Below are 13755 nucleotides of genomic sequence, written 5' to 3'. Positions count from 1 at the left end.
ACCCTCTGCCCTTTATTAATTGGTAAAGATCGTCAAAGAAGGGTGATCAATAAAGAGTTAATAAATTTATTCACTAGAAAATGGAATCCAATTTTTAAATTTTAATTGATTATATATGGCTAATTTATAAAAATTTTCAAGTCGCAAAGCCTTGTCGCAGAGTTTTGAACAATCACTGCATTCGGGCTTTATTTTTTTCACCAATTCAGTTGGTACCCCTATAATTCTTTTAACTCCTTTGTGCACACCAGCTAATGTCGTCACAGTCGAGAACAAAACAGGAAGACTTCTCAAGTTCGCAATAAATTGACGCTTTCCCGGCTAGAAACGAGCATCCTTTGCAATTTGGGCAACTAGAAACACTCAATAGTTTCAGCGAGTCCTCAAAATTAAAGGTATTAGCATGATTCCACCTAATCAAAACCCTCCTTCGACTTGCTTATGCTGAGACGCTCATCGAGAGACGCGTTGCAGGTCTTGCAAGATGACGACGACCATGGACTCGGCGCATCGCATGAACACGGCTGCCCTGAAAAAAGTTGACCAGCACATGTTGCAGGTGATTTTCGAACTCTCTTCAGAAATCTCAATTACGTCCGAAGCCCACGATTTCATATCTCCAGCCATAATAATGCTACTCAATTCCAAACAGCTCGTCTAAAGCTCTATTCTTTAAATTCTCCTGAAATTCATAATACTTTATATTTCTGGTTGCTTTTGTGGTTGATTCCGAATTCTCACTTATTATATTTTGCTTTCAAAATCATTTTCTGCGTTTTTTTATTCTTAATCTTCAAATCTCTTAAAAACTAATTAAAACCATAAGCGGACACTTAAGTAGATTAAAGATTAAAGGTGGATTTCCTGCAATAATCCATTTACCTATTTTCATATTGTGTTATGAAATTCTGCATACATACATATATTTAATTTTATGCAGCCCTTCTTTACTCACATAATAATATAACTTGATCCTCCCCATGCTCTTCTAATTTTTGTGACTTCATCTAAAATTGAAGCTTGAATTGATTTGCAATATTATTAAATTTAAATTTGGTTCGATTTTCAGATACTGGACACTGCAACGCACGTTGCCCTGTACTCGTTTAACAATGACCAAAACAAGTGGGAAAAGACAGAGATCGAGGGTGCCCTGTTTTTGTACAGCCGCGACTCACAGCCGTCTCACGCATTTATCATAATGAATCGCCTGAACACAAACAACCTGGTCGAGCCGGTCAAACCAAGTCTTGACTTCCAAATAAAAGAGCCCTTCCTTTTGTACAAAACTGGCCAGGCCACCATTTTTGGCATATGGTTCTACAACAAAAACGACTGCCACCGATTCTCGCAGAACCTCGACAAACTGGTCAAGAGCCTCAGCAAGGAGCCTCCCAAGCAGAGGAGCGATGGCGTGGGTGGTGTTGACATTTTCGGCATGCTCAGCAAGGCTCAGGAAGACTTTAATTCCAAAAAGAAGGTCCTAAAAGTTTATTTGAAATATCAAAAAAGTTAAATTGGAAGATTGAAAAATATTTCTTCATTTAAATTTTTTTAATACATTTTTCGCATGGAAAATAATTAATTTTTTTAGTAAAATGCAAATCTTTTTTCAGAACACTTAAAAAATTTTATTTTTTTTTTATTGTTTATGCTGTGCTGTGATTTTTAAGACCCATATTATTCTTAAAGCCAAAATGTTCAAAGGAAGTTTTTTGATTGCCGTTTTTAGACAAACGTGGAGGCTCCACAGAGTGTGATGGACTTTTTCGCCAAGGCCGCTCCCAAAGATCCGTTTCCGGCACAGCCACCGCCCCCAGTGGATGTGATGAAGCCACTGCTGATGCGAATCATGTCCAACCCTGCAAATACTTTAGAGCACATAGAAAAGCAGCAGCGCTCCACCACGCCATCGGACGTCTCCAAGCAGCAGCCGCCGCCACCACAGCAGCAGCAGTCCTCTGTTCCTTCGTTAATTGCTTTGTCCTCTCCGGTGACCTCTTCCTCGGTGCCCGTCCTCTTTGGAACGCCACCCTCCGTGTCGTCCCTCCCTTCTGTGGTCGATATTGAGCGCAACAAAACTGAGCAGCCAGCGTTGTTGCCGCCAAATATGTTCACAAACAGATCTCAGGAGCCGGTCAGGTGGCAGGTAATATCATCTAATTTGCTTTCATAAAAATTGAGACTTGGAATTCTTGCTCAAAAATTATTTGATCACAACAATTCAATATCAGATCAAAATGAGATATTTGTAATAACTGTCCCGTTTCATAATTACCTCATTTGCAATTCAGGTTGGAGGAGAAATCTCGCCACATGATTCGACGCCAAAGGCAGAGCACGTGTTGAAGCCTGAGCCACTAACCAGGAACCAGTTGCTACAGGCAGTATCATACCTGATCAAGCATGACCCAGAGTTTATCACTAAGCTTCACGAGGCTTATGTCAAGTCGTTCAACGAGATGCTGTAGTTTTTGGTCAGTCTGTCGATTGTCGACGACGGTGCATTCCTCAGGACAGATGCACCATTTCACCCTACCAACCTATCTCAAGTGATTTTGTCCATGAGACCCAGTGTGTTTGTTGTATTATATATTTGACACTGCATCCAATCAGAATAAAAATCATGTTGCGACCTTTTGATCACTGGAAACAATTTTTTGTTTTTGATTCACTTCTAGGGATTTTTGGGAAATTAGAGCAGGCTGCTGGTCATTTGCTTGAAGCAACTTTACCGTTGCTTTTGATTTATTTCCTATTGTAGAAATATGACAGAACATGGATTAATAGAGACCATGACAAGTGTGTGTTTGTGTGTATTATGTTTTAACGTAATGTCTAGTCCACGCGACAAAATTATTTAGTAATAAGTAAATGTATATATATATTATGATTAAATTGCAAGGGGATTTACAAAATAAAATAACTCTGTTGTCCTACATTCAAATAACATAAAATTTTGTGTATAAACATAATTACTATGTTTGAAAACAGTCGAATTGAAATCTTAAAGAGAAATCACAAAGCCTAGCACAGTTGAATTTTTTATGAATTAAACATGTAAAGCAAATTTAGCATTGTCTGTGAGGCAACAGGATGCTATGGAGAGATCAACAGCACCAAAGTAGGGGGTTGAAGTATTTTTTAACCAAAGATTTTGAGAGTAAAAGCGATTGATTTTGTGCAGCAGAAACATGAGCAATCAATTAATTGGGAATGCTTGGTGTTCTCATTGCATTTGTGCTACATACAGTTTTGTTGGTTACGATGACTACTGAATAATTGAGAGATGCAGACAAAATTAAGAATCACCACAATGCTTTTCGGAAAAGCCGGCAGATTATTGAATTGTAAAATATCTACAGCATGAATGTATCTCATCCTATAATGAAGTCTCACAATCAGTAGTAAATTAAAATATTCGTCTCAATTAATCAATAACAGTCGAGTCAGGTGATTTTGAATTGCCTGTGTTTCAAACAAATTCAGGTCCACAATGCAGCAAGTCTGATATATATAAAAGTTTTAAATTTTAGAATTTCTTAATTCTTTTGCCTGCAGAAAAATAACCATGAAGTGGAATGGTTGCAATCAGGTATGGAAAATGCAAAAAGAAGCACTGACTTCACAGCAGGGTTCGGCCGATTTTTAGTCTATTTATCTCTGACCAGATAAAAAACTATTGTCAAAGACCATGTCTTCAATAGCTTTTGTCCTCGTAAAAAGCCCTAACCTTTCAAATTCTTGTATGTAAAAGTACTTTTGTTCTCATCAGTTAGCAACATAAGGAGCCTTACAAAATAACCTGAAACAGGGGTTAGAATATTCATTATAGAATAGGCGTACATGATCCCAAACGTCAAACAAACTAAAAAGGGTTTTAAAAATAGCCGGGCCACACAGCTATGCAAGTTTAAGTTTAAAATCAGGTTTGTCTAACCACCTTACCACTGAATCGAGATAAAATAATATATATCGACAAAATTTGCCACTATCACACTTGAAATTTGAAAGATAAACTTTCACGCAAAACTCATTTTTTTTTTCAAAGTTGATTAGTTTACTGACACTGCAAAGTTGTGTGCCTCCCTGTTGATATAGCCTAAAATTAAGATGAGCCTATGTATTTAATACATCAATGATGAATGTTCCCCTGATAAACTGCCGTGCCGAACCCTGCTTTGACAGAAAGACTAGGCTATGGTAGAGGGGTAGAGTTCTGTTTGTTTTTACACTCACGCGGTGATGGGTTGGGTGGGTCATCTACGCTGGGCATCACAGTAGAGAAACAATCGATACAATATATATTAGTGTACGTTGTAATCATAAAAACCACCTCAAAAACTGCACTTTGAAATAAAAATCAACTGGGCTTGAGATGTGTGCTGGTCCACTTGATTGTTCAGGCGCTTCCCTCACTCCGTTTGCTCTTCGCCTCCAGCTGCCTCGTCGAGGAGTGCCTCTTCTTCAGGGCCCACTACTCGGCTCAGTGGCTGGAAAGCTGAGCCCAAGCTGGGCCGAAGTTGAAATGTTGCTGACGGCTTTAGGGGGCCAAAATCCATTTTGCTGATATCTAGGGCAGGTCTCCTACTAAAAATTCCAAATCGACTTGGTCAGCAAAAAAGTGATTAACACAAAACCAAATGGGCTCACTTCTTATCCTCTATTAAGACCTTGGTGCTGATCTTTTCACATCCGTCGGGTGGTTCGCGAGCACAAAACCTGTTAATGTGAGGCGAAGTTCCCAATCTGTGCAGTTCTGGTGACGATCCAGTACTTCCCCCTGCAGAATGTAAAATTTGAGTCAGTGAACAATTATGAAATATTTGTTAAGAGAAAGGAGAAGGATCAAATATTGACAAATATTTGAATTCCCCCCCCCTTCCAAATACTTATTTTTCATCTTTCATATTACCTCTGGCTCCACTAGTAGGTCTTGAAAATTCCATGCAGCCCAAGACGACGGGCGAGATGGAGCCACATGATGGTGGCCCTGACGAGGGCGTGCTGTCGAATGCCGGTGTCTGCGTGTTGACAGACCTCGTCGATCGTAGCATCTCTGCCAGGGGTGCTTTGTGACCATCAGGTGTGGCTTGGCAAGCCTTAAGTCAGAACGTTTATAATCAAAATTAAAAAAGGCTAAAACTGAATTCTCACTTTATCTTCATCTTGGTGAAGGTCTTCGTCTGTCTTCAAGACCAGTCTCTCAATCTCTTGGTTTAGTCCTTCTATAGAGTTTCTCATGCGAGGCACTGCAGGTTTGGAGGCGCTTGGGATGGGGATGGCGGAGGCTGGGCTCAGGGTAGGGCTGCTTGGCAACACAGGACTGCACACAGAGTTGAGCTGAGAGCTGGACAGCACAGAGTGATCGGCTGCGAGCGGACTGCCTCTTTCTCTACTGCTGGAGCCCTTCTGTTGGAGTCTACAAGAAAATCAGAATTATATATAATCATTTTTTATTCATTAGAGTTGACATTTTTTTTTTAACTGGAAGTTGCACATAAAGATAAAGAGTGTTTAGGATCAGTTCAGTTACTCCTTATTAATAAAATATTATTATTTTCATTTTGTCGCACTTTTAAGTGCGAGACTGACTTACCTATGCCTAATGTATTTTTCTAGTTTGTCATCGTACGAGTCAACAAAACGACTCGGCCTTTTCTGTTCACAAATCCAGTCTTCTGAAGTCTGAAATGAAAGTTTTTAAGCAGTTGTTTATAATAATTTCAATTATCAAATACAAAATAGAAATTTAATTTAAATCAAAATTTCTTAAGATAAAAATAAATTAAGTGAATGTACAAATATGATTCATAATTTTCATAATTTCATTTATTAGGAAATAGAGCAACAATCGGTAAAAATAAAAAATTAGTTTGAGAAATGAAACTATTTATATACTTATATATTTATTTATATACTTAAAGAATTCTATTTTTTTTTTTATCTCAGCATCCTGTGATAAATTTTCTTATTTAAATATTTTAAGATGTAATTAAAATTTTGCTTCGAGGCTTGAACCAGGAACCCCTACAAAAAAGTAATTTTGAATATTATTCATTTCGTGCAGCCTTAAAGAATGGGGGAAAATATTATACATTTAATATTCGATAAAAAATTAAAGATTTGAATGGGGACGCCTAGGTCAGGGAGGCGGCCTATCCCAACCTGTGTAGCTTTATCTACGAGGATGTGCCCACAGTACATCCTCAGTCCCTCGGGCGGCCACTGGCCCTTGAGGTAAATTGCGTCGAGGGAAGCCGTGCGTCTCATTATCTTGCCGGTGTTGGTCTTGGGATGGTTAAAGGCGCCCGGACTACGCTGTCCAGAGCAGAGCAGCGCGTCTGCCGGACAGACCTTGGCCGCCGAGGCGGACCAGACGGGCGACGAGCAGGGGCTGACGAGTTTGATGCAGTTGTGCCGCAGAAGCGATGCCATCGGCAGGGTGGCCCTGATCGGGCCGTTGCCCTTGGTCGGCGACTGCTGCATCTTTGACCACGGACTAGTGATCCGTGTCTTCGGCCATCGCGCCGCTGCGGTGCCGAAAAATTGTTTTTCGGCACGTCAAGCACAGTGGCGGCGGAGGCGAAGGACGATCCCGGCGCCCGACGAATTTGGCAAAGCTGGCCGACGGCCGATGCTTGAGCCGCCTTGTAGTCGAATCGGAAGGAAGTTCGTTCCGTATGTCAAACTCGAATACCCAAAAAATCACGCATCTCGCGGAGAAATCGAAAGAAAAAGTGCACTCATTACCCACTCGTCTCCCATCAAACGTGTAGTAATTGTAAGGAGCCGACCAATCAGCGACCTGAACTGGGGTCGGCGCCGGCCTCGCCCACTTTCTTCTGTCACGCAGTCGATAGATAGCTCCCTCACGTACACACTTGTACACACTACTCGGAATTGGTTAAGGGTAGGAGCTTGTTGGGTAGGAGGAGGCAAGGGAGGAGGTTATATACATACAGCAAATTACTCAATTTATTTTTACCTGCTTTGCTACGATTCCCTTTAAGATTTTTCGGAGAGTCCAAGCATTTATAATTCTAATTTTTAATTTCCATTTCTTGGATGTTTGTATTAAAAATATACTTCTTCCATGAACATGAACGAACCGTCATGAACAACAGAAAACAGAAGTATGCCCATAAAACAAACATATTATATGTATAGGTAATTCTTATTTATAATCAGGGTCTTCAAGTCGCTAGGTTGATGTTGCCTTGCAAATATTTCTCGATTTTCTCATTGCTTGACAAATAAAATATTAAAACCAAAAAATAAAAGGTATCATAAATACATTGTATACATACAAATAATAATTTATTTGCATAGTTCAGTGATTATAATACTCAAACAATGAGATTTCTCTTTCACATATCAATTAATAATACTTCTTGCTCTTTAAGATTTCTGTTAGATTTTTGTAATCAACTTCAAATAATATAATTTGCAGCGGAGCCGCAATAATGAACACATGTCGAGGGAAACTTAAAAACAGAAAATTTCTTTCTTTATATTGGCTAATCAATTATTGATAAATTATATCCAAGAGAACACAATGACAAGAAGAATTTTTCTTTTAATTCATCAACTATGACCACACCCAGTTTAAAAAAACAACTACAATCACCGTCTCATGCGTAGAGACGTGCTGTTTCTTGTCCTCGCCCTGCATGTCCTTTTTTTATTCACCATCTTGCGCACAGGAGAAGTCTGCGCGCCTGACGGTCCACTATTCCCACTTGCCTTCTTAGGAGACTCCGTCCGAGCCCTTCGTTTTGGCGAGGGAGTCGCCGACTTTTTGCCAACCACTGGTTTCACTTTCAATTCTTTGGTCCCTTTTGTTTGCAAAACCTTCAACGCCACTCCGACATAGTTCTCTTCTGGCAGAGCTGGCTTGGCTTGCCTCTTTCGAGGCTTGTTGGAGGGCCAACCAGTCAGATTGCGTTTTCGTTTCTTGAACCGTCCACGACTTGACGAGTTGTTTGTCCCAGTTTCTGAGAGGGTGTCCATAGTGGAGCACTCGGAAACTGATTCCAACCGCCTTTTATTCCTCGCTAAGAGACCTAGTAGCTCAGGTTGGGTCAGGATTGGTTGCTCTTCTTCTGGGGCAGGGGGCTGGACTGTGAAGATAGGTTTGATGTCCTGGGTGCACCTACAATTATGGAAATCTTCAACAAGACGCAATGGGTCCAACTCTGACTTGAAAGCCACAGCATCTAAAGGAGCTGGAAACATACAACATAATTATTAGTTTTTAAATTCTTAATCAAATAAAATATTAATTTGATTTAATACTACTCATTGTCATACACATTATAATTTTTAGTTTATACCATAAATTATTATTGATTTTATGAAAACACTCTATGTAAGTACGAAAACAAGAAAGAATTTGATTGTGGGAGAAAAATATTGAATTATAAAATCTGCACCACCAATAAGAATCTAGCATTAATATTCCCAATATAATACAAATTTGCATTGCAAATTGAGAAATTTAATTTCAAATATTTAACCTGTTCTAGCAAGTTCAGCAGCAAGGTCGTCTCCCTCGGCTCCTTCATCTGCCAATGCCCTCCTGGTGGATTTTCTCCTGACCCGACCTGTCGGAGAAACATCAGGCGTTGCTGGAGAGGCTAACATTTCATCCAGAGTCTTGTCCACATTTTCAGCAGTGATCTCTGGCGGGGCAGAAACAGTTTCTGTCGATTCTGGTGACACGCCAAAACTTCGCCTCCTTCTTCCTACCAGATTGGAAAGAATTGCAAGTGTTGAAGCGTGACAGCGAGGAGACTTTCTGGGGTTTTTGGCATCTGCCACCAACTGCATGGCCCTGCTTCGAGCAGTGTACTTTTTCCTCTGAGCAGCAAACTTTGTCCTGCTTTTAGAGGCTGTTGCTCTTTGGAACTCGGGCATCTCGTAAGGAAGCACAAGTCGCTTCCGGAAGCGAAAGTCGTCAAAGCCTTCAAGAAACTCACACAGGTCGTCTTGCCGCTGGTATGTCGAAAACCAGGGTTCACTGAAGGGTTCTGTTTCAAAGCTGAAGTGCAAATCTTCAGCACACTCGGGAACATGGTCAGTCTTAGCAGTCTCGTGGCAGGTTCGGCGGCGTTTTGGATTATCAGCTTCCTCTTTGATGCTTGAAAGTTGCTCAGCCAGAGGTGTGGACGGCACATGATTTGCACATTCATCATCATACTCAACCTAATTATAATGAAATATTAGTAATCCATAAATTGACTTGATATGAACTGATCTTTTTACTCTTTTCCTAAGTTAAAATGTTATAAATAACAATACCTTATTGATTTGGCACAGGAAGCCACTTGAACGCAGCTTTGCGTTTTTGACCTCGAGCTTGTAGTATTCTTTGTTGTCCTCCAGAAGTTTCTCCTCTACAGATAGGCGTTTGCGTTTGATGACTCGACCTGAGCTGCATGAGGATTCCTCTTCGGAAGAATGCGTCTTTCCATTCAGCTCTTCAGTCTTTGGCTTTGATTCTGCTCCACCCATCTCATCAGATGAGTCTTGGCCTGAATCTTCGGAGTTTCTGCTACGGAGCCGTCGCTGGCAGCAGCTGTCTGGATAGCGTTTTCGCAAATTGTGTATAAAGTCGTCCTTCTTACCATTCGTCTAGGAAAATGGTTTCAATTTATGAAGGCTGGGCCAAGCATTATATTTAAATGCATTTACCTCTGACGACTCTTTCTTCGCTTTGTTTTCTGCTTGGCGGAGGCTGCTACGCCTCAACTGGCCATTACAGAGTGGAATGGGCAATTTACGCATTTCCTTCTCGTCAGTCTGATCCTGTGGCCCTGGTGCCACAGCCACCCTAGGAGACCTCCTCGGTTGACTATTATTTGAAAATTGAGCTTTTTTCAATTGAATGAATGAATTTCTAATTACCTTGACTTTAGCAGCTCCTCTACTGTTGAAGACTGCTTGATGAGGTTGTCAAGGTCCTCGTAATTGCTTAAGTCCTCTGTGTACGTTATGTGTGTGCTGCTCAGCAAATGTTGCTTGAGGTCGACGTAATCAACCTCGCAAATCTCGCAATAGCCCGGGTACAAGACCTCAGGAGCCTTTGCTTTTTCCTCAGGCTTTGGCACTCTTGACTTGCGGGTCATTCTGCAAAGTTTTCATTTTATAATTTCAACACATTTTAAAACAAAATAAATGTACCTTTGCTCTCCCTGCTGGCAATTTCCAGCTTTGGGAGCATTTCTTGAGTGTTCGACTTTTCCAGGTACAAGTTTTGGCGTGCTGAAGGGGCAACCGTAGTCCAAATTAATGGATGGCCACGATGCAAGACTCCCGTAAAGAGGCCGGTATCGCCTGAAATAATGAACTTTAATCCTGTACTATCCAAATTTTAATATTTTACTTGTTGATATCTTCTATTTTAATGAATGGACCCTTGAAAGGTCTGATTCTCAACGTTGGCACGTTGGTCTGAAGACTGTTTTCAATCTTCTCTAGCCACTTAGATAACTGCAAAGAAAAATTTGGTTATTATTAATTTGCACAAAACAGCAAAGCAATAAATAAAAATTGCAATATCTTAAAATAAATCTAATTATGTTTACTAAAGTTTTTTCGTTTTGTCCAACAATTCCTTTTTTTAAATAAATTGTTTTCAACAATTGATTGCAAAAAATGTTATGAAGCAATTTTGACTAATAACCAACAATAATAATAATAAAAAAATTGATCTTCATAATAACACAAGAAATTAAATAAACAGAAAGTAACCAAATTTACTTTTTCTAGTGGCCAAATTGGGATTCCCCATCTGCTAGCATTTTCCAGTGGATCAACTGAGCTCAGATTTGTGTGCTGGAGTTTGGCCTTTTCAAGCATGGCATCCGCCCGCGATTTCTGAGTAATTATTTAAATTAATAACATGAAGTATGATAGGTAAATTTGTGTTACCTGAGCTCGCCTCCTGCCCTCTTCAGCTGCAACAATGGGTGAGGCGGTGAGTGCCGATGGCCATTGTCCCAAAGCACAAGTCAACCTGCCCTCTGCGGTCCACTCAGGTCGATCGCTGACCACGTATTTCACCTCTTTGGCCAGAAAATCATCAACGACCTGCAACAACGGCGACGGAGTATGCGTGAGTGACCGGGAATTTGTTTCGTGGGTGACTGACAGCCGGCCGGTATGTGTGTGCGATGATAGGAAATGCTGGCTGGGGCTGCCGTCAAAGCAGCAGCGGCAGAAAATCCATTTCGCCAGCCGGCTAAACAGCATTGCCCCCATACAAACTGATCAATAACATTTAAGGGGCGTAAGGCGTTTGCCAAAAACTCGACCGGCGATTCAATGTACAAATTTCGCGGTACTTTTTCTCTTTTATTTTTTTCATTTCAGTTTCGGCAACTAGCGGTTCATTAGCTCTATCTGTTGAATTTGATAACAACACACACACGTATGGTATTTATTAGATAATGCCAAGAAGAGGGGAGGGGAAGTCACTCGAGACGAAAAGCGACCGAGGGGAAGTCTCAACTCGTGACGGGAGGGCGTTGAGCGGGAAAATGCAAGGGGGCTAGAATGCAGAAGGTTCAACGAACTCGAAAGCTCAAATAATACTCTAATTGAAGAGAAAATTTTAAATCTAAATATTAAAAAGCAAAAGCGAAATCGTGTTGAAAGTTTTGAGTCTGAAAAGAATACCGGTCTCGTTACGAGAACAGCGTTTTTCTCGAAAGGCGAGAGCGTTGTCATTGCTTGGGTGCCTAGCGGTGCGGTGTTGCCAGTGCTAACCCAAAACAAAATAATTTTTCAACATTACGGTGTCAGTCATTAAACAAACAACTCAAATCACGTCTGACACAATTTCCGAAAGGGGAAAATTGTCCGAGAACCGCTCGTAGGACAATTTCTCAGCGCCGTCCGGCGTGCAGAGACGAATTTAAAAAGCGGCAACGCCGGTCTGTATGAAACGTACGTCCGGGCAGCTTGTGTATCAAGCACACAACTGTTTCACTCAAGACCCAGTCAATTCACAGCGAAAATTACATTTTCGCTGGCTGCAGCAGGAAGCGACCGAGCGCACTGCACGGGGGAGTTTTTTTGACTCGCAGTTCTGATTCAGATATAAAATTTTGAGCCAGAATGTGTAAATAAATTTTTCAAAGATGGAAAACTTACGGCTCCCAAGGTTTTTAGCCTGGTCTCGATTTTCGCAGCTGTGGCATGATTTTTCAAGTCCAAATAAAATCTGTAGTCGACTAATGGCCTGGCGGTCCTTTTGATTTTCAAATCACCTGAAACGTAAACAATCGAATTAGTGGAAATAATTTTAAAATTTGGCCGAATTAATTTGTGGAAAATTAAAAACAAGCACCTGTTTTGATGTTGTTTATCGGTTTGGTCAGAGTTTTGCTGTCGAATTTCCTCTTCTTGGAAGGAGATACCATCACTCGGGAATTGGAATTATTTTTCGAGTTTTGAGACTTTCGTGGAGGCGGAGCAGTGCATGTTCCGCCTGACACCCAAGTCCTCGCTGTAATTGTCAAGAGTGAAATGGCTGGAACCGCTAGTCCGCCGTGGCCGCGATAACGCTCGGTCGAAGAACGATATTGAGCCGCATCTGCAGGTGCAGCGTCGACGCCCTAACGTGGCCGACGAACAATTTCTTTCTTGCTTCTCTCAACTTTGGCGAGCAGAGCTGCTTGCGGCCGTTGGTGGTCTCTTGCTTGATCTCGCTGCAGGCTTGCTTTTCGCACCGGAGACGCCGAAACGAGGGCGAGTCGGCCTTTTCCGCACTCCGCGCGACGCCACAGCTTCGCCCAGAGTCTAGAAACGCAGTAAATTGCCGAAGCAGCCGAGCACTAACATTCCAGTGACACAAGCGAGATCCATTTTTCTCTCTCACCTTTCATAACACAGCCAACCGATCGGCTCGCAGCACTATTCTCTCTCTCTCTCACATCTCACACACACACTCGGCCGAGTATGCGTATGCGGTGAAGCGACGGTGCTGCCACCTCGGCAGCCGTGGCCGCCAGTCGAGCGAAACTCGGTACCCCCGCCCGAAATCCCGAATCCAGTTTTGTGTTGAGAAAAGCCGGAGAGCCAACTGTTGGTGCCTGGCAGAGGGCGTCCGGCCGACATCTAGGGACCGCTTATTGATTTAATGTCGCACAGCCAGATATTTCTGCTGAATAAGCCTTTGTAGTATGTATTTGTACAACTCTGTGAGTATGTACTATGGATCGTGTAAAATTTTCAACCGCTTTGAATAATATCAAATAATATGACATGCCGGTTCATGCGGTGTTAAACGATTATGGAGCTTTACTTTTTTTAGATGTATGGCAATTAAAATATATTAATAAATTAATATTCTGGTCAAAAATTTACAGTTCGCGGTTTTTTAATAGAAAATTGTAAAATATTATTTTAGAAACCTAGAGAACATACCGTTTGCTACTCAAAAAGAGCAAGAAATTTAAAGGACTTTTAGATTCAGATTTCTTAAATTATGAAATTTTTTTCATCCAAACTTAGTTTTTTTATGTTTAATAGATTTACATGAAATTGACTGTCACAGAAGAAAATAAAAAAGTTACGGTGATTTTATTTACCTTGATCACTGCTGCTTTAAATTTTAATTTTTGGAAATTACCTTCAATAACTTTCTTATTAAATCAGATAAAACGATAATTTATAATTATTTAATGTTTTTACAGCATCCTTCCAAATTAATTCGCACGTATAATATTTAATATTCCACGATGGAGA

General features: G+C 40.9%; 3 protein-coding genes across 3 annotated transcripts; 1 reads left to right on the top strand and 2 right to left on the bottom strand.

Annotated features, from left to right (window-relative positions):
• The first annotated feature begins 248 nt into the window (after positions 1–248).
• On the top strand, positions 249–2656 carry LOC132197257 (mRNA-decapping enzyme 1B). The gene is made up of 5 exons (XM_059620420.1): positions 249–395; positions 475–559; positions 1070–1480; positions 1733–2149; positions 2295–2656. Exons 2-5 carry the CDS (start codon positions 485–487, stop codon positions 2469–2471), a joined length of 1080 nt encoding a protein of 359 aa, XP_059476403.1. The 5' UTR covers positions 249–395; positions 475–484; the 3' UTR covers positions 2472–2656.
• A 59-nt stretch (positions 2657–2715) lies between these two features.
• Positions 2716–6796, bottom strand: LOC132197256 (protein FAM117B-like). The gene is made up of 6 exons (XM_059620419.1): positions 6169–6796; positions 5600–5688; positions 5158–5422; positions 4916–5102; positions 4654–4783; positions 2716–4590 (listed from the first exon to the last, which is right to left on the bottom strand). The coding sequence occupies exons 1-6, from the start codon at positions 6487–6489 to the stop codon at positions 4416–4418; spliced, it is 1167 nt and encodes a 388-aa protein (XP_059476402.1). The 5' UTR covers positions 6490–6796; the 3' UTR covers positions 2716–4415.
• Positions 6797–7294: 498 nt separating this feature from the next.
• Positions 7295–12963, bottom strand: LOC132196597 (protein chiffon). Its single transcript, XM_059619361.1, has 11 exons — positions 12356–12963; positions 12160–12275; positions 10936–11094; positions 10765–10881; positions 10388–10494; positions 10186–10338; positions 9910–10131; positions 9697–9856; positions 9304–9636; positions 8520–9207; positions 7295–8228 (listed from the first exon to the last, which is right to left on the bottom strand). The coding sequence occupies exons 1-11, from the start codon at positions 12426–12428 to the stop codon at positions 7627–7629; spliced, it is 2730 nt and encodes a 909-aa protein (XP_059475344.1). The 5' UTR covers positions 12429–12963; the 3' UTR covers positions 7295–7626.
• Positions 12964–13755: the final 792 nt, after the last annotated feature.

The sequence above is a fragment of the Neocloeon triangulifer genome, unplaced genomic scaffold (assembly GCF_031216515.1).
Source record: "Neocloeon triangulifer isolate White Clay Creek 2 clone unplaced genomic scaffold, ASM3121651v1 ptg000012l, whole genome shotgun sequence".
NCBI classification, from domain to species: domain Eukaryota; kingdom Metazoa; phylum Arthropoda; class Insecta; order Ephemeroptera; family Baetidae; genus Neocloeon; species Neocloeon triangulifer.
This window is presented reverse-complemented; position numbering and strand designations above follow the sequence as displayed.

Coding starts and splice junctions, on each gene's coding strand:
- LOC132197257 (XM_059620420.1), top strand. CDS start 485: ATGACGACGACCATGGACTCGGCGCATCGCATGAACACGGCTGCCCTG. Junction 560..1,069: donor TTGACCAGCACATGTTGCAG/GTGATTTTCGAA, acceptor TTCGATTTTCAG/ATACTGGACACTGCAACGCA. Junction 1,481..1,732: donor ACTTTAATTCCAAAAAGAAG/GTCCTAAAAGTT, acceptor TGCCGTTTTTAG/ACAAACGTGGAGGCTCCACA.
- LOC132197256 (XM_059620419.1), bottom strand. CDS start 6,489: ATGCAGCAGTCGCCGACCAAGGGCAACGGCCCGATCAGGGCCACCCTG. Junction 5,423..5,599: donor GAAAAATACATTAGGCATAG/GTAAGTCAGTCT, acceptor ATTTTCTTGTAG/ACTCCAACAGAAGGGCTCCA. Junction 5,103..5,157: donor TTCACCAAGATGAAGATAAA/GTGAGAATTCAG, acceptor TTCTGACTTAAG/GCTTGCCAAGCCACACCTGA.
- LOC132196597 (XM_059619361.1), bottom strand. CDS start 12,428: ATGGTATCTCCTTCCAAGAAGAGGAAATTCGACAGCAAAACTCTGACC. Junction 10,339..10,387: donor AAAATAGAAGATATCAACAA/GTAAAATATTAA, acceptor TCATTATTTCAG/GCGATACCGGCCTCTTTACG. Junction 10,132..10,185: donor TGCCAGCAGGGAGAGCAAAG/GTACATTTATTT, acceptor AAAACTTTGCAG/AATGACCCGCAAGTCAAGAG.